The following is a 20,102-nucleotide window of genomic DNA, read 5'->3' on the forward strand; positions in this document are numbered from 1 at the left end:
GAAAGGTTAAAATTGAAATTAGTATCAGAATGAGTCAATGTTGAAGGAATTACTTCACTTTGGGGGTGAATGAAATGTGTTCAGATTATTCAACAGTTTTAACTTCTTTGCCATTTAAAAAACACAGATTGATGTCTGAAAGGGGACAATGTATAAACATCAATTCAGAATGAAGTATTTGCATTAGAAGATATTGAATAAATTGTTCCCTTTTTTTTTCTATTTGTACCTTGCCTAAAATTATTAAAAATTGGGCAACATGTGGGTCATCCCAAAATTACAGCATTTAATGAGCTTATTCAAGGCAAAGCAAATATTTTGTAGCTTTAATTAAATAATGACTGCTTGCTGGTGCTGGAATAGCATCACAGGTGAGTTTCCTTCTTGGAGGCCCATCATCAGTTCACTTACAAATTGCTCCTGGGCAGATCTTTCAGGAATATATCTTCACTGTAATAAAACAGTTTTCTTGTTCCTACTATGCTAAAATCACTGTGAGAAGTCTCCTCAAAATTTCAAGATCCCTTTGGGATTTTTTGAGAGTTGACTGGCAGGCAGCTTTGCAATTTGCAAGGAAATATATTTATGTGATTAGGCAGGAGGCCTTTAGCCTCTATAGCTGAGCTGGGAGTAAGCAAAGGACCCTGCCAATTTGGATTTTGACACTGATGCAGTATCCAGAACTGTCAGCATTCCCAAAATGAGATCTCAAAAACTATTGAGCATTAGGTAGCTGAAGGACAGTCACTTGGGAAGGGAGACAGTGCTGGTCTGCTGCTGTTAATTCTGACATTTATTCATTGTGAACTGCAGCTCATGGTGCTCAGATGGCAGCTATTTGTAAATGTTCTTATTTACCTGTCCTTAACAAGAGTAGCTGGGAGAAAATAGGGTAGGCTTATCACAGCATGGCTTGAATATTATTTATTTATCTAAATGACATTTGTGTTAGAAAATCATTAGAGAATAGATGATGCTATTTGGAAGCAAGTATTTCAAATATCCCAAGTGGATGGTTGGAGAATACATCAGTGTCAGATGAAGGCCAGTGAGTGGGCGTGTGTTTCTGTGGGTGTACATGCTGTGACATTTTTTTCTGACTTTGAACTTGGAAATATATTCCTCATTTATGCTGAAGCCTCTAAAGACCCTGGTAATACTTAGCTAAGATTTTTTTCTCCTATGGAGATGTGCCTCTGCCAGTGTTCAGTGTCTCTTTCTCTGTATCATCGGACGGAATCCTAACCAGAGACGTAAGAGTTCATTCTTTCTGAAATTTTTGGCCTTATGTGGTCTTGAATTAGGTAGAGCCCTGTCTTTTGTTTCCTGTTCAGATAGGGATGAACAAGTAACAAGAGACCATGAGCAAGAACATTAAAATAACTGTAGTTAGGGGACTGAGCCCCCTAATTTGAAGTAATTGCCCAAGTTATAATGTAACATTCACGATGTAGAGCAGCTGGAGAAATGCTTCAGCTCTGTCAGCACTCTGTACCTTGGGGCCAGAGCTGAGCTGCTCAGGGCTGTGCTCAGTGTGGCTGAGGTAGGGTTAGGCAGCATTTTCTAAGCTCATTTCTCTGGACCTGGGGCTAGCTAGAGACCTCCAGCTGCTGTATAACCTAGATGTGTACCATATGGAACAAATCCAGAGGGACTCCTCTCACCTCCTATGATCAGCCATGAGTTCTCTGCTTTTTGGTTTCGTATCTTGGCCTGCAGCTGATTTCTGTGTTTTGCAGAAAAGTGACAGCAGAATATTGCTGCCCACCTGGGGCGTTCTCTTGCACACATGCAAGCTGCAGTGCTCCTGTTTCCTGAGACATCTGGCATCAGCCACTCTGAGAGAGGCTTCTGGGTTGGTGGAGCCCCTGGCACAGAGGGCATTCCTGTGTTTCTCTGCAGCACTGTGCTCCCCTGCCTGTCTGGAGACAGTGGTGTTAGACTTTCTCCCATGTACTGTGCCCTGGTAATGATATGAGGTTGTGACTGTTTGCAAACTCATGAATACTTGATATGGAAAGAGGGCAGAACTGCGGCCAAGGGGAGAATGGGATTTGCCCAAGTTAATTCAATATTTTCTTGATGATCTGGCCATTTTTTAACATAAATAACTAAAACATTCAGGGACAAAGGAACCAGGTTTTGAGAGCAGGATTTGGAAGGTGCAGGAAAACCGAATGTGTTCAAGTCAGCAGTGGATTTAGCCAGACACTGATGGCAGTTCAATAACCTCTGAGTCCACTTATTTACTGAGGTGCTAAAACGTCTCACTGTAGGGTATAGTTCTCCCTGCTTCTGTGATCCTGTATTCCTGACAAAAGGAGTCAGTGCAAACCTGCCACGCTGCATTAAGTAGGAGAGCCTGGTGCAGAAAATGATCCATAGTTCTCTGTTCTTTCTGTGACACAGAACCCTTATCCTTCTGCTTTGAGTTTCAAGCAGACCCTGAAGCAGACTCGGTTTTATTTTGTTCTCAAAGGGAAAACCTGGAGGTTTTGTGATAGGTCTGTGTGAGAAACCAAGCCCTGTATATAGCTTTTACTCTTTAGAAGATTCAGTCTGGATGAGGAATCAGAAAATATGGTGCTGTTCTTGACAATTTTAATGGAGGAAAAAAAATCTCAAATGAGTGATACTGATGTGAATGATTTTAAAATCTTCAGTTTTCCTCTGATGTTTACCTCTATTTTTGTGCTGTTTACAGTGAATGGGAAAGCCATTAAAATGGACAGACAAGAGGCTGCCTGTAGATTGTACAAAGAGTTAGAATAATATCTTTAAGAAAGAGTTTTGTAAGTCGTCTCCTGGTTGAAAGTGCTCCAATTACAATAGTGTTACAGTGTGCCTTGGCCAGGGAACCATTTGGAACATACTGGATATACACCACATAAATTATACTTTATTTCTGTGTTTCTTTTTTCTTCTTCTTTCTGGTTTACAACATGCAAATCTATCTGTGTCTGTTGCATAAATACATACCATGTCCTAGTGCAAACCCACTTACCTTTGAGTGTTGTGTACAGTTATCCCTGCTACATTTGTTAATTACCAGAGCCTTATTTGAGTAACTGTTTCCTCCCTTAATATTTGCTCTCTTCAGTCACTCTTCCTTTATTTGATCCTGCAGGGGTATATTGCAGCATAATTATTTCCATGGTAACAGGCTGTAATTCCATAAACAGAAGATTGAGTTTGTTATATGATCAGGAAGCAGCTGGAGAACCATAAAAGGCTGATTTTTCAGCAGTGCTGAAATCCTGCAACCCTTATTGATATATTAATGTAATCAGCTGAATTCCTTTCTCCCATTGCAAATCCTCCCCTAAATAGAAAGGCACATAACACAGTGCTGAAATTCAAAGGTGTGTAAATTGAAATGTTAGGGGCATAACTCCCCCCATTCTTCTTATTTTAAGAATTGAAATGAAGGGTTTTTTGAATGTATATTTGGAAGAGAGGGATTCTATGCTCTCATGACTATTAGCAGGGGCAGAGCACAAATTAATAATTGCAGATCTTCAGTTTATTGTGGGCTGGTGTTATTTTCATTACTTTCCTATTACCATCTAGTTATTCTATATATATATTTTAATGAATTTACAGCACTTAATGCTTTGAGAAGTGCATCCTGTCCTTTGAATAGTCTCTTGAAAACATTCACAGTAATTTCCTAGGTTTTCCCCTTAGAAAGAAGTGAGATTATGTGTTCCTATTTGTGTGCTTGTATAAAAAAAAAAAAAAAAGATAATTCAATACTTGTACTGGCTAAGCTCAAGGAACTGAGAACAGCCTGAAGCTCACATCCTCATTTTCATCCTAATCAATGTGCTTCTAGCACATGTCCTCTAGCTTATGAAACTCTGAATGGAACCTCATCTACCCTCCAGACTATCAAAATTCAAGCTTCTGCTTTAGACAAGCCATGAAAATAACGTGCTTGGAAAGCCAAGAAATATCAAGTAAAAGACACTGTGCTTAGACCAGAGTATACCAGACATCTGAACTGCAGAAGAACAAAAACCCAGAACCCTGCAAACACAGCAAACTCTACAAGCTTTGGTTTAGCTCTCCATGGCAAAAGTAAATCAGACTGATCAGTTTTGAATGCACATGCAGCCTATTTCAAGTGCATAATAAATTTCAGGGATTTATTCTAGCCCAGAGAGAGAAAAGAATAGACATGTTTTCTATAGAGAGTCAAAAGATACTTGTGTATGACCTCAAAGCTTTCCAGCATGTGAGGAAGGACAGTCAATTGCTATTTCAGAGATCTGTAGCTTCTGGAAGAATCTGGAAGCTGGAAGAATTACAGTGGGAAGCCCAACCTCAGAGAAACAATGCTGTTCATGGAAATAACAGATTCTTTTATAAAACATTCAGCAGACCTTGAATGCTGCCCTGTTTCTGAGGTTATAAATCACTGATCACCTAATTTTCTGCATTTACACCTGGCACAGCCTGTGGTATTCCCTAGCACAGGAAGGCAGTAGGGTACTTGGTGCTCTCTATCATTTTGCTGGGCTGAGCAGGCAGACTGTGGCTGGGTGATGGCACAGCTCGGAATCTGGACACCAAGTCAGCCCTCTAGCAGTCCTTGGAAATGGTTCCCTTGTAAACACTGGGGATGGATCACAGATGGGAGTTGCTGGGAATTCTCTAACTGTTAAAGCAATGGTGAACAAGCTTGGAGAAAGGAAGCTGACTCCAGCAGTATTCTATTTGCTCTAATTACCATTATTTCTAAAGCACTTTTAATTGGAGATGTAAAAATGGAGCCCAAGAACCAATAAAACTACTAAAGCCAATGAGTGGCTCAGCTCCTCTGTTGGCAGAGCCTCGTAATTCTTGTTGGTGAGAGCCTGAGTTTCCTATTGCTCTCCAGGGCAATGTTTTACACTTCCATTGCTGTTACAGAATTGCTGTGTAAATAACAGACAAATAGAAAACATGATTTTGTCTTGTCTTTCTGTGTGTTTACATGTGCAAGCTTGAGTTGCTGTTGGTTCTGGCTTTAGGTCTCCAACAAAGTTTTTGCTGTGATCTCTCTGTGCTGCAAATTTGAGAGTCCTGATTTTGCATTTTCTGACCTGGCATTTGTCTGGAGTAAGGAGCAATATCCACAAGCCAATTTACTGGTCTCAAAGCCATATAGGTGCAAGTTTAGAGGAACTCTGTGTGAGATACTAATTAATGGATGGGCTTCAGGTAAAAAGAACTTCAAGAGTTTATGTTGTCTTCTTCTGATGCCACTGAGTTGTTTTAGGTGAAAAACAGAGGAATATTAAAGCTGGTAAATCATTGATCTGAAGAGTAGGGATGGAGAAGACCTGAGAAATTATTCAGTAAGTTTTCCTGGTAAAGCAGTGCTTGTTTCTAAAACACTTCCATTTCTACTCTTCAATCCAGGCTAATTTTGATGTTCACTGCTTCCTAAGGGTTGTTATTTGCAGCCTGCCTCAGTCTCTCCAGGAACTGAAAAGTACTTTTGTGGTCAAGGCACAAGACTGGGGCTCAAGAGATTTCATTTTTTTTTCCTGACTCTGCATTAGGCTTTGTGACTGGGCTCAGAAGCGTGCTGCTGAACAGCAAACACGAGGTTGTCTTGCCTTCTTCTCAGCTGCATTTCAAATTTCTTTAGTTAGGACCTATCGCTTTCTTTATATCTAGTTGAATTTTTTAATTTTTTAAAAATTTGTTTCATTTTGCAATAAAGTGTATTAAATTTTTTTGTGAAAAATAAGATGTTTTGTTAATAGTTGAGAGGCATTTTAAATCAGGAATTATTTTGTTACAATCAGTCCTCAGTAGTGGCAATTCTCTGCTTGCAAAGCAGACAACACTGGTTTCCTACAAGTACTAGGGAAAATAATATTCTGTACTTTCATCTTTGATCTTGCCATAGATTCTGCAGTTTAAAAGTACAAGACCAATATCATTAGCCTAGAAGAGCTGACCCTCTCACTGTGAATGTGATTCTGCAGGCTGCAAAGACTTTTTCTGGGGCAGAAGTTCTGTTTTCACAGTGCCAGATTTTCTCCCTGAGGTGCTTATTTTTTTTTCTGCACACTCATTTTTGATGTGACTTTGTGCTAAGAAACTACAAGTTTTATGGCCAGATTGTACAGTAAAGCCCAGCTGCAGCTTTATGGGAGCACAGGTTTAAGGGAAGGTTTGCATGGGAGTCATTTCTTGAAGTAAAATCAGTGGTTGGGTGTGAAGAGGCCTTCTCTTCTTCTAGAGAAAACCTGAATTAAGGCACATGTGCACAAGTTGAACTGTTTTAAAATTATATATATGGAGGTCTGTCTGTTTAATGATGAAAGTTAAAATTGCTACATTTTTTAATACTGCTGTGATCTTTCAGTTTAAACTATATTTGAACACGTATGTATATACAGTAGAGTTCTGTACTGTGATATGCAGGAGGTAGTGCTGAACCAACAATATATTATACTGATAGTTTCAAAAGAGTTTATACATATACTGTCTAGAACTTAATAAAAAAGATCCATTGTTTTAAAAGAAGAAAGAGAGCAATTTCTCAAGACATGTCTACAAATCAGCTGTTTGTTTTATGGGGCTGGGTTGCAATGGGTAAGTTGTGCCTCTGAGAAACACATTAATAAATCTTTGGCACAGAAAACCTTGAGGGAAGGAAATATAAAATTTGTCTGCTTACCTGAAAAGTTTTGGGGTTTTTTTTGTGGTTTTTTTTCTTCTTTTTTGATAGTTTGGGTTTTTTTTGTTTTGTTTTTTGGTTTTTTTCTGTTTCCATCTGATAAGCTCACAAATGAGCAGAAGTAGTGAAGTTGTCTCAGAACAGGAGTAATATTTTGTATCTGCTAGTTATGGTACAGATAAATTAATTGGAGGCATGTTGTTTGCAATGTTTTCTTTAAAGTACTAATAGATGAGAGCAGCTAGGATATTCAGATTCCTCACAGGAAAGATGACAAGGAATGCTTTCAAAACAAAAGCTGCCATTGGTTATATGGGATCAGTACTTCTGGGAAATCATTCCATACTTCTCAAGGTACTTCACCATGAAATGCAGTAGGTGAAAACCTTGCAGGCAAGTACTGATATGGCCAGTCAGGTCTCAGCAGATGGTATTCTAATGCTGTATCCAAAAAATACAGCATAAATGTTGTGTTGACAGGAGCACAGAAATGTACAGACTATGAACCGCAATGAAATACATTCACATTTATAACCTGAGACATAATCTGATAGACTGTGAAAGAGCAAATGCTTTTGAGAGTTATTGAAGGAAAACACCATTAGCTTAAATTTCCACTCCTCTTTGAAGTTACTACCGTTAGGCCAACATTGGGGATTCGTATAAATTACATTTTCAAATTTGATATAGAATATTAGCTTTCATGGCGAGATCCGATCCGTTCATTGCCTTCAGTCTGGATTGTCAACACTTGTGAGTGTGGGCTGGCACTGACACTGCCTGCTGTCAACAGCCCCACTCCATTTCCTCCTGCAGTTTTCTCCCTTCAGCCTGACATGTCAGAAACACTTTATTGATTGTGCATTGGGAAACTTAATCTGGTTAAATGGATATGTCCTTGCACAAAACAAGTGGTAGCTGAATGTGAGAGTAGCTCAGCTGATGCTAGCAGAGAAAGATGTAGGAAAAGTGGAAGCAAAGTCTGACTGTTCAAATAGGACCAGGTTTTTTTTAGCTCTTATGGGAACACTGGGAAAAAACTACTTAGGAAAACGTTGCCCTGTCCACTTCTTTATGTTTCCAAATGAGACAAGATTCCTTTTAAATGCTATGTCATGATGCACAATTTTCTCATGTCACTGTTTGGGTGAGAGGATGAAATCTAGGGGACTGTAATATACAGAGAATGATACAAACTCCTGACCCTTTAGGGCCTTGTAGTCTGAATTCTTTAAATCCATTGTCAAACATGGCAGTGGTCTTTGTGGCAGAATCTCCTTTTGTGAAGAACAGTTTCAATAAATTTGCAAGAAATTAAACATTAAAATGGATGCATAAGAGGTGTTTCTACAAATGTCTTATTATGAACCCCTAAAAAGCTTATAATATTTGAGAGTTCTATGTATAAAAGCAGAAGGAAAAGACCAAACCTAGGCACTAAGTCAGGTAGTGTAAATAACTATTAAAATGTATTCGTATAGGATCTTATGTTTGTTGTCCTGTAGCTGGTTATTGTATATGAATGTTCACCAAATGAAGTGTTTTATAAAGAGCTCTCAGGCTTTTTTTGGTGTTCTTAAAATCACTCTGTCAACACCGTAACCATAGATTTTTGTGTAGTTTGTGTCATGAAAACTGAACCAGAAATTTAATCCCTTTGAATTGTCTTCATGAGCAGAACAGGCTCTGCAGCACTGAGTGGTGTGCTCCAAGTATTCAGGCTCCCTGAAACTCCTGCTTCACACAGTGGGAGCAGGAAATTCCTGGATTCTTTGAAGGTGTTCCCATGAAGTCTCTCCACATGTTCAACACTCAACATTCTCTGTGGACAAAGCATTGCTAGTCACATAATGTCACTGGTTATTGTTTATCCCCATCTCTTTTTCCATGCTCTTCATTCATCCCTGGCTGAGTGAAGTAAGAAAATACCACAATTAAAAAGGGATCATAATACTGGAATTCTGGGAAGTGCATTCCAGAATCAATAATTTTTATTTTCATGAGGCAGTGAGTCTTTAAAGATGGCGTGATCTGCAGCATGCAAGCCCCTTCATTTTTTTTCCCCGGCATTTGACCAGATGTGGTCAAATCTAAAGATTTCATTGAACCTCTGAGCAATGTTTTATTCTTACTTGTAACTTGCAAGCTTAATGTTTCTCTACTGCAGATTTCCCATCTTTTCCCCTGTGTTTCTGTGAGGATGTGAGGCGGTGTTTATGTTTTGGTTCGTTGCAGGCAATGGCAAACACGTGCAGTGGCTGCGTGGGAAGGACGGTGAGGTGTGGGTCTGGGTGATGGGAGAAGCCCCTGGTGACAAACCCTACGAGCAGATCTCAGAGGAGCTCATAGCAGAGCGAGCCAGGCAGCAAGCACAGAAGGAGGCAGAAGAGCTATGGTGAGGATTTAAGAATCTGAGTTCAGGGTCCACTTGGCATACGGGGAGGCATGACCTTGTAGAAGGGTGGCAGGTAATGGTGGGTGAAACTGGTGAGTATGTTTTGTGAATGTTTGCTTTCACCTGTTTTGTCAGTTTTCCAGCACGTTAAAAATGTAATTTTGTTTTTGTTGAATATTGAAAACCAAAAACCCTCTTTGACAAAAAAGTGGAGCCAACTATTTTGGGAATTTAGCTAAACCATTGACCAGCCTGTAAATAAAGAAAAATGAAGCAGTCTGTTTTTGAGATGATTAAATTAAACATGTTTGTTATATCACAGTTCTGAGCCCACAATGGGAATTTGGTACATAAAATCCTTTTTGAAATTGGTTTTATTTGCATTTTGCTTGTATTAATTCTTATTCCAGCGGTTCAAAAACTGATTATACAAAGTGCCATGCTGGTGTTTCTAGCAGAGCCTTTTGCAGTTTTGGGGGAGATTCAAAAGTATTTTGATGCTTGATATTGTTAGGAATTAGGCCACCTGCCTCACACACTTCCCTTTGTAGTGCAGCACTGAAAAGTGGCAGTTTAAATATCAAGTTATTCTATGTTATCCCTTTTTGTGTGAGATTGTTTTTGCGTCAAGTGTTTGCATATTTAAGCAGGGATTAAAACCTTCAACTTGTGCTCTGAATTCCTTTTGCATTGTCAGTGCTAATAAACAATCTAGCATAAGAATTTGAGAGACATTTGTACTGATATTTGAAAGACAATAAATTCCCAATCATGCTTTGCAAGATTGCTAGAAAAATATAAGGTATGACTTAAAGACATCCGAGAAGTACTTGTCTAACTTAGAAGGTGCTATTTTAATTAGTAATTTATGAAAAATTGTAAATTGTCTGCTTTTTGGATAATTATTTGAATCTGATTTGCAGTAGGTCTCTTGTTAAGTGAATTTTAATTCTTTGCTTGCATCTGTCCATGAAGTCTTATGCTATTTATTTGTTGCAACCAGTGAGTAAATATTGGTCCTTAATTTAAGAAAATCAGTGCCTCACCTTTTTATTTTAACAACTTTTTCTGAAGGAGACAAAAGGAAGCTGAAATTACAAAGAAATTCCGTGATGCTATGGCTCAAGAAAAAGCCAGAATAGTGGCAGAAAAATGGAAAATAGAAATGGAGGATCGGAAAGCAGCCAAATTGGAGGAAGAAAAAATTCAGGAGGAACTGAAGGTTTGTATAGAGTAATTTCATTTTTTTAATAGTGTTTTATATGGATTCACAGTTCTTGTCACCTTCAGTGCATGTTTATTAATAAGCATTAAAATAGAGAGTTGTAATTTTTGATTCTGGAATATATGGATAGCTACATGGTGTTCACCAGAACAGCTGGGTGAGCGATGAGAAAAAATTACAGGTCTCATTCAGAAGTGCCAGAACAATCAAACTGGTTATTCAGCTCACACTTTAACTGAATTGTTCAGTCAGCTGTGCTGGGTGAGTCATACTGGGGAAAAAATTGTACAATTGGGAAAGATCTCATTTTAAGTTAGTTTGCTTGAACATATTCTCTGTATTTTGGATGAGTTTGTTCACATGTTGAAAGTGAAAATTGTGTCACTACTTCCATCAAAATAATAAGGGATGGATCCTTCCCCTACTGAACATATGGGAAATGTCCAGCTGGCTTTCCTGGGAGAAGTTCATTTGCCTGATTTTTATTGACTTCATAATGAACTTTCCATGAGCCCAATTACAGTATTTTAATGTTTGTTTGAAATACTATTTTTTTCACATTTTCTAGTTGAAATTAGCAATTTAAAAACTAAATAGGAAAAGTCTCTGTCCACCCTTTTCATATTACTTGATAAAGAGAAAAACTTGTTTAAAAATAAGAAAGTAACATAGAATGGGTTCAGTGTGCAGAGAAGTTATCACAGTCCTCTGAGCCTGGGATGTGCATGCTGGGACTGCACAGGATGGGTAAGGCTGAGTTTCCATGGAGAAAGCCTGGAGAAAACGGGACTGCTAGGACCCAGTAACTTCCATCTCCATGCCTCTCCCCTGCTGACAGCTTTGTCTCTTTTTCCTTTCCTGGTGCAATGATTTGAGGTGTGGAAAGCAGGGATAGACTTTCTCCTGTGATGGGAGGAATGCTGAAAACTCAGTGTTAAGTTTCTGTGGTTTGATTGCAAACAGCAAATTACTCATCACTGTGCAGCCTGTGGGCCTGGGATTTGAGGTGCTTGTGGAGCACAAAGCCAGGGCGGTTCCTGCAGCCTCCTCTGCTCACAGCTACTGATTTACCTTTGCACAATTAATTTAAATTCACAGGAGAGAATGGGGCCTTTGAAATTCGATGTCAATGAGTAATGAAACTATACCTTTCAAGTGCTTTATTAATGTATGAATAATGAGCAGAGCAACTAATTAAACACTCTTTCCTCTGCTCTCCGGAAAGCAAAGCCCTCTTGAACAAAGGCTGATACAGTGTTCACTTACATCTCTGTGGTTGATTTACAGGGCACTTGGTGGGGTAAATGTCCACAGGTTCACTGGCACTGTTGTGTTTCTAACAGACTATTCCAAAAAGCAGAGTGAGCAACTTCTGAGAGTTTTAGTGGCCAGTATTCATAGTTTTCTATTAAGGAAAACTAGTTGTTGAGTTGTTGATGTAATTGAAAGGAACGGCACCAAATTCTGCTCATTTTCATATTGATGGAATATTGATTCATAATGTCACTGTGATCTGTGTTTCCACTGTTTCCCAGGACATGAGCAGGTATCTTCCATCCAGTTGTGTGCCTGGTAGGAGCAAGGAATGCTGCTGTAAGTGGGATGAGAATATGGTCTAGGTTCTACTTTAAATTTAAAACAATTTACTTCAGCCAGAATTTCTTTATCTCTGTTCCTAAAATTGCCAGTGTATTTCTTCTTCTGTCAGGGAAACAGAATCCCTTTCTTGCCCAATGGTTTCCCTGAAATCAAGTATTTGAAGATTGTATTTGCAAAAATTTAAATAAATGGACCAAAAGTTTTAAAACAAGACCCAGCTGAAAGGAACTCTTTAGCTTAAAGAATTAATTTCGAAACAAGATATAATGCACTGATTGTGCTTTTAAATACCTGCGGTGGTTTGGCGTTTCGAGGTTGCCCTCGTTGAGGGCAATAGTCCTCGGACGCTGCGGCTGTCCGGCTCCTTGAGGCAGGGGGAACCCGGCTAGCAGGTGGGCTTCTCCCCAGGGTCAGCGGCTCGACCCTCGCTGCGGCCACCCGACGGCGGCTTACCCAATCCCAGGGTGCCCCGATTGGGTTTGGGGGGACCCTTTGCAGGGTAGGGGAACAGTCCGGGCAGGCAGGAGAATGAGACGGCGATCCCCACGAAACAAGACCAGTCCCAAGCGTGGAGGAGCAGCAACAGTCCTTTATTCAGGAGTGCAAGCGGGGAAGGAACTGTTGTTGTCCTCGGGCAGAGGTCCGGCAGGGTCTGGGGTCCGAAACCTCTGACCACGAGGGCAAGATGGCACCGAGGTGTTAAAGGGAGCCCCGGGGTTTCCCGGGGCGGGAACGCAGGGGTGGGGCCAATCAGGCCCGGGGAAACATGACAGGCAGCAGGGGGAGCAAATTAGCAACAACAAGGGAGGGGAATACATAGAACCAATCAGGGGAGCACAGCAACAGAACAAGCTAGAAGCAGGGAGGCAACGGGGGCGGAGAGGGGAGGGGTACAGCAAACTTTTAACCTATAGAGTAACACAAAACTTTGTTGTGGGAGGAGGGAGGGCGGCTCAAGGCTCATCCTCGACTGAGCCCCAAGAAATCACATCCTCGGCGGCTCCGGCCTCCGCCGCATTGACCTCGGTCAATGGGATCTCACAATGGGCGGCACCGGGCTGCCGCCCCTCCACAAATACCCATTACTGAGTTCTCCCTGCAGCATTTCCTGTACTAATCCAGCAACAGAATCTAATTCCACTTTCACCCTTGGCTCTTCAATTAGGTCTATAATTTGAGATCTGTCAGGAGAGATTTGGACTGCCGTAGAGATCCACCAGCAGAGATACAAATGTACAATTGATTCCTGGTACTTTGACACCACTCCTTTGCTACTCAGAAAAGCAGGTTATCTGTGACTTGGTCTTGAAAGATCAGATCTTGCATATTGTGCTGTAGGACTACTTCAAAAAACACAGGTGAATCTCACAGGCTAATGTGAGGGAGTTAGTAACTCTGCTGTCCACTGGTTTGTTTAAGCTTACTTGGCTTTCCTTCTCCTTCCCATTTTGCTCTTTAGAATGACTCTGGTGCAGTGGAAGAAGTACATGAAATATTTACAAGCTGGATGGGTAGATAGGTACTTAGACAGGAGAAAAAAGTTGTGTTTCTGGCATTCATGTCCAACTACAAAAAGGGAATAGAACTAAGGTAGTGGGAAAAAGATGAATTAATGAATCTACTGATGTATGACTGAAGTAATTGAAATAATGAAGAAAAGGGTGTGGAATTTGGTGCAGATCAGTAGGCAAGCCCACTTTACCAGCTTTAAGATATTTAATGCACTGGTAAGAAGGAACATCCTTCTGGGATGATGACCAGACCATGTTTAAACATGGTCAGCTCTCCAGACTGGGGTTTGGAAAGTTCAGTGTCTGCTAATGCTTCATCTTCTTGAAGCAGTTTGATGTGGGAAATTGAAACTCTCTCCTTTCTGCTGAAATGTTTAATTTCTAACCATTTTGTGTCACAATACTCCTTTTTAAGATGCTTTTATTCCTCTTGACCTATCATGGGACATTAGGGCTGTCTGCACTAGATAAATGGTATCTCACATAGCAAAGTGAATGATGTTCCCTATTTCCTTTTCCAACACTATTAGAAAAGTATTGCTTTCCTGGGTGTTTCTTAAGCAGAAATACCTTTAATTTATGATGCTAGAATATAAACCTTGACTACTCTATTTTTGCAGTTTAAGGACAGCTATTCTTTTTTGCACCTATTGCAAAGGACAAATAAGAGAGCCAATTACTATCATTAATCTTTTTGCTAATTCACAAAGGCTGTGAGACCATGGGCATAATTTTTTACGGTTATCAGTCGCTGTCATTAAGAGTCTGAACAAAGTGCAAAGCTAAGGCAAATTAAAGGTGTGAGTGTCATCTAGCCAGGGCTGGGTATCCTTCAGCTGCATTCAGAAATACAAGAGATTTCTCAGTTCACTCTTCATGTGGTCTACATTAAGCAAGAGAATATTAATAGTAAACTACTGTCCTTATGACAACATCAGATACCTGCCAAATTTAATAATATAGGCACAGTTGACAGATTGCTTCTTAAAAATTCCTTGGGAGATGAAATGTGTCTCATCAAAGAAGATAGGTTGAGACTCAACCTTCAGAGAACAGAATAATTAGTGCTTCAGTTCAGGAAACATCTAATTAAACTTACGCTTAATAGAAAGAATACATTTTCTATTGAGCTTGGATGAGCTTTCAACATGTGTCTGAGTGCTTTACTGTGCCCCAAAGTGCTGTGGACCTGATTCTTCAGACAATTGCTGCCAGATGTAGAGTTTAGGAATATAGTGAAATGTCACCATCTCCACTTGGAGTACTGTGGGCTTCTTATGATATAGCAGTGAGCATTCTGTCTTCATCTGAAAAAAACTTGTCTCCAAGTAAACGTCAAGCACTTGAGTGGGACTTATCTCTAAGTGCAAATAAGCTGTAAGTTCAGCTCTGTGCTTTGCTGTGCCAAGAAAACATTGAACTCTTTCCCAAAGACAGCATATTTAGAATCTAGGAATATGACAACAGCTTCTTGCTGGGGTTTGGCACCCAGTTCATTCTGCAAATGCCTTAGTTATTTCAATGGCAATTACAATAATTCAGTCATACTTAATTTTGTTTTCTTTTATGTCACTATAGTTAAGTAATTCTTTTTTTGCTATGTAGTTGTTTCTTGAACAATGTTGGAAATGAGGCAGCTGTTAATTTTGGTTGGGAATTGGGTCTTCAGGTTTTCTCTGTTACTTGTGAGTAACTGTGGAACCAATTTTGAAGAAAAATCTCTTCCTCAGTGACATCGGTAATGATTGTGCTGCTGAAGCCAATATCTTTATTCTGAAATGCTGGTAAAAACTAGCAAAGCTCAGGTGTTTTCTGTGGGTAAATGGGAAAATCTGAGCCACTAATGAGGGTAGCTGACAGGAATTCAAGCTGTGAAGAGTCTCTAACATCCAGAGACAAGCTTTAAGTAGATGGTCACTGGATCTAGGGCAAATTACTCAAGGACACTCTGTTCTAGCATGTGCAGTAAATGTCACATCTCTCCCAACCAGAAACAGTCCTTAGCTTTGTTTCTAGCTCATGGAAAACAGGGTCTGTGAATTGGAGTATGTTGTTACCTCCTTGTATGAGATGTGTGAGTTGCATGTGCTGGGCCACATCTGTGGCTGAAACAGTAGCTTCTGCATGAAGCAGGGCTGAAATCTCATAGCTTCTGCATAAAGCATGACTGCATTTCATACATTTGTCTCAGTGCAAATACATGCATAGTGAAGTGATGCAAACCCTGTGTTCCTTTTGAGACACTGGTAGTAGAGAAGAAAATAATGCCTCTGCAAACACTTTCTTTTCTGATGCAAGTGAGACAATTTTCTCAGAAAAAGGCTGGGAAGGAGTTGGGCATATTTCTGGCATTACTCAGAGCTCTGTTGGACCTGTCAGGTGGGTTTGCAGAGAAGTCTGATCTCTGAACTCGGCTGGCTCTGTCAGCCTTGCTGAGATCAGCCTGTCCTGCAGCCAAGGACCCTGGTGTTTCCAGATTTCCTGCTCCGGAGCAGGGAGTCCCTAAGGGCTCTCAGCTGTGTGTTAGGTAGCCTGAATGTCCTCCCTGGCCCAGGTGGTTGCTGAGTGGGCTCAGGAGGCTCACTGCAGCTGGAGTGCAGCTGGCTCCCTGCAACTTTCACTTCCTGCCAGCCGGAAGCACTGAGGGAACCCCAGGCATTATTTACTTCAGGGAGAGGACTGTTGTAACACATAGATCTTGTGGGTTTTGCCATGAGCAGGATGGTGGTCATTCAGCTGTCCTGCATCCCATAAGACTCCCCAGAAAGGCCTCAAGAACTGTGGCAGCCAGCAGCCCAGTTTGCCTCTCTAAAAAAATCCACTGCTCTGTTTTGCCTTTTCCTCAGTATATATTTTAAATCTTTCTGCAGCAAAAACTAAATGCTGACCTAATCTCCTCTTATCTGCCTTGGACTAGAACAGAACTTAACCATGGCTAATATTAAATATTATTTAGAGCTGCTCATAGAAAAGCTGTCAAACATGGTGAGACACACATAGACAGTAACAAGTTGGTAGCAAATCCTCAATTGCCAGAGGATAGATAAGATCATTTAGCATGTTCAAATTCTCCAGTGGATTTAAAGCTAGAGAGGATTGCTGCTGCCTGTTGAATTGCCAGTGTGATTTGTTTCAGCAGCTTGCTATTTCTCAACAATTTGCAACTCTGTACTGAATTGTCACCTTCCTAATTATTCTGGAAGAGCTGAAAGGGACAGGCACAGAGCACAATCTCTCTCAACTGTCAGGCAGAAGGTAATGTTTGTAGTTATTACTACAAACTCTTCTCTCCCAGCTCCAGTGTGCAGGATTGGGTTCATGGGAGAAGCAGATAAACTGCTTGCTGTGCTCTTCCAGTGGAGTCAATGTGAAAAGTTCAATGGTTGTTCATTTTAAATACAAACACACACTGTTTAGTAATACTTGACAAAAGGATGAGTGTTCTTTCCTGTGTCATGCTAGCAAGGATTGTTTCTTCTTACACACACCTTTAAGGAGTTGTGCAATATACCTGTGCTAATTTAATAAAAAGTTAAATATCTTCTTTCTGTAGAAAGAAAAATTATGTGAAATGGTTTTGGTGAATTCAAAATAAAGGGCCAGTGTTAAATTTCTGTTGCTGTGTCCTCTTTGACGTAAATCTCCCTCTCAGTAAAAAAGGTAGGATTTTCTTAGTAGGCATTGTTGCCTTCCATTAAGAGCTCAAACTCTACCTGAATTCTAGGTTTTGGTGTGTGGGCTTTTTGTTTGTTTTTCATAGACACTTTCATCTTTTTACTAGCAGTGCTTCAACAACAGCTACATTAAAAAACAAGCCCAAACTTACAACAAAACTCTTGTGTGATTCAGGGAAACTGCTGTGAGATTGATGGTTTGTTTTTTTTTTTTCCCCCTACTCTATTTTAAGTTTTACCTTGTGGTTTAAGATGTTGAATAGAAAACATTCTGATAACCCAGGATTGCTTCTGTGTCTGTTAATCTTCCTCCAAGATAGCCTAGATGTATTGAATTTTTTTAGCCAGTGAAGCTAAGTGAATAAATATTTTCCTCATAAGAATAAAGAACAGCTGATCTCTTTTTTTCTTTTTCAAGAAGAGAATAGAGCCATTTACTAGCAGCTAAAATGTGCAATTCCCTAATTCTATAGAGATATTAAAAAGATTTTTTTTCCTGAGAAAGCTGCTTAGCTTTGAAATTAGTGTTGTCTAAAAGCATTGGCTTTTCAAAAATAATGAACTGTCCACTCAGCTCATGTTTTTAGGAGTCAGGAAATAACAATGGAAGGATGATGCCAGAAATAATCCAAGATACTTTTATTGGAATTGACTGAAGAACAGTACTAGGCTTTTCATTCTCAGAAACAATAAGAGCAGCCTAATGTATTGTTCATTGAATCATATAATGTTAACGGTTGGACCCAAAACCTTCACCCTAGAAATTTCAGAGGATTAACGTTTGAAGCAATCTAGTTTGGGCTTCCCTTATTCATAGTTTAGGTCAGGTAACTGGGGTAGTAAGTCAGGGTGATTTCACTCAGGGTTTTATAATAAAATTCTTACCTTTATGTTTGTTACCCATAAGGGTATAGTGTTGGTTCCATTATAAAATTAAATAAAAACTGTTATTTGAAATTCAAGTTATTTCAAGAATATGAGTAACACTTAATGAAGTTCAGTTTTGGAGTGTTTTGTGGGCTTCTGCTAAACTACATGATTCAAATCTGCTTCTTCACTACCTAAGGGATTTGGGATCATTCATTAGAAAACAGATTCCTAGTTTTGCATTAATTGAGCTCCTGTGTTATTGATAATATGAGGGAGGCAAGCTGCAGAAGCAGTCTTTATCAGATTTTCACCTCTTTTAAAATTTTCTTGGAAGGGAGTCTTTTGGTGTGGCACTTTTAGCTACATTTTGCAAAGTGACTGTTGTGTGCTGAAGGATCTGCCTTTTCCTCCAGAATGTAGCAATCTTGATTTTTGGAGAATATTATTCCCTGTCTTGGTTATGATGACACATTGGGACAGTTGCTAAACTAAGAACAGCAGTAAATCAGTGACTAAATTCTAAGGTTCTGTGGATGATGTGCATAGTGCTTGAAGGCAGCAGGATCTTCAGTGGGGGAACACATGGGCTTAAACCAAGCTTTGCTTCTGTGCTGTAGGACAGCACAGCCTTTGGTGCCACCTGATGATAAAATGTTTTCCGTAGAGTTTTCAGATCTTGGATGCTTACATGTTCCTCATTCCTGTGATACCTGTGGTTGCAAAATGCACCCTCCTCAGAGATTCCAAAGAGGTAGGAAAAGTCAATGATGCTTGTGATAGGTGAGAAGCCCAAAGTTAGAAGAGAGTGATTTGCCCAAGGTAACGTAGCTCCTCTGTGACAGGAAGAAACTGAAGCAATGTCTCAGCTTTTGGCATATTCTACCTCCTTAGTCACTTCTGGCTTCCTTCATTTTCTCTAGAAAAGAGAAGAAGAGGAGAGACAAAAGGGTGAAGAACTAATCAGGCAGCAGGAAGAAATCCGGGCGAAGGAGCTTTATCTGAGCCTCAAGCAAGCTCAGCAGCACAGTCAGCACAGCGACGATGACCAGGAGTGGGAAGAACAGTGTGAGTAGAATTACCTTCACAACATTAATATGTTTCTGAGAGCAAATAAAAGGACACTTGCACAATGGAAAAGGTGTGCCCAAAAATGTCTTCTACCTAGAGCAATACAAAATGCTGTATTATTTTGGTGGAAATTGCCAGGTTAAAACTGCAAACAGAAGTTTAATATTTCTGAATCTGTGTCAATAATTTGTACAAAATTTTTTGTGTACAGTGACTGAAATCAGTAGGCTTTATCCAATGTACTTAATTAACAGTTTTGGCTTAGTAATAATAATTCAGGACATAATTATTTTGACAGCTTGTCCTTAGCTATCTCTGAAGAGGTAAAATCTGTCTTGATCAGTATTTTAATTGCTTCCATATGGTAGTGGGGTGAAACTATGATATCAGTGCTGAAACTCACTTCATTTCAAAAGATTACAGTAAATCATACTTAGATTGCTGCTCTAAAAATTCCTCCTGAGGATGATGATGATCTCATTCCATGGAGGTGCTGTTCCTTTTTAGATAGACTAAAATTATTTATACATATCATAATTGCGATTAATTTAATTTTTTGGTGATTTTTAAAAGCTTATAAGGAACAGAACAACTACATTATTATGTAGATGTATATATTTATACTGTAGATAAGTAAAGTCCACATTATGAATAAATTTCAAAATATACAATGAGTTTATTTTATGGTTTTAGTCACCACTTCATTAATTCCTGAGGACTAATTACTGAAGGGCTATTACCTGGAATTGATCTGATAATGAATCATTTTCTGCAAGAGGAGTTAAATCTATATTATACACTGTGCTGTTTTCCAAGCTCATAACAGGGTATGTTAATTTTGATCAATAAAACCTCTGTACATTACACTGTCAATAAAGATAAGGTAATTATTTCCTGGAGAATTATCTAAATCCAGGTGTACTTCCATGCTTTTATGGAAAGAAAAACTAACTTTCTATGTTTTGGGTATTAAAGAGCAGAATGAGTAGGGGAAAAAGTAGCCCTTTAGTTTTGCAGAAAATCAGCATCAGCTGGCAACACAGCATAGAGGATGGTATTATGTACTTTAGCATTTCTTTGA

The 20,102-nt window shown here is 39.6% G+C and overlaps 1 protein-coding gene across 3 annotated transcripts in view; it reads left to right on the plus strand.

Moving 5' to 3' along the window:
• Positions 1-20,102, plus strand: part of SH2D4B (SH2 domain containing 4B) — a 106,498-nt gene that overhangs the window by 50,937 nt on the left and 35,459 nt on the right. For all 3 annotated transcript variants that reach the window (XM_085064081.1, XM_085064082.1, XM_085064080.1), the window contains 3 exons: positions 8,915-9,074; positions 10,149-10,296; positions 18,874-19,018. In XM_085064081.1, coding sequence (XP_084920207.1) covers positions 8,974-9,074; positions 10,149-10,296; positions 18,874-19,018 — 394 coding nt within the window. In that variant the 5' untranslated portion in view covers positions 8,915-8,973. The remainder of the gene's footprint in view (positions 1-8,914; positions 9,075-10,148; positions 10,297-18,873; positions 19,019-20,102) is intronic.

Source organism: Lichenostomus cassidix, chromosome 6, assembly GCF_008360975.1.
Source record: "Lichenostomus cassidix isolate B80296 chromosome 6, HeHo_3.0, whole genome shotgun sequence".
In the NCBI taxonomy this organism is placed as follows: domain Eukaryota; kingdom Metazoa; phylum Chordata; class Aves; order Passeriformes; family Meliphagidae; genus Lichenostomus; species Lichenostomus cassidix.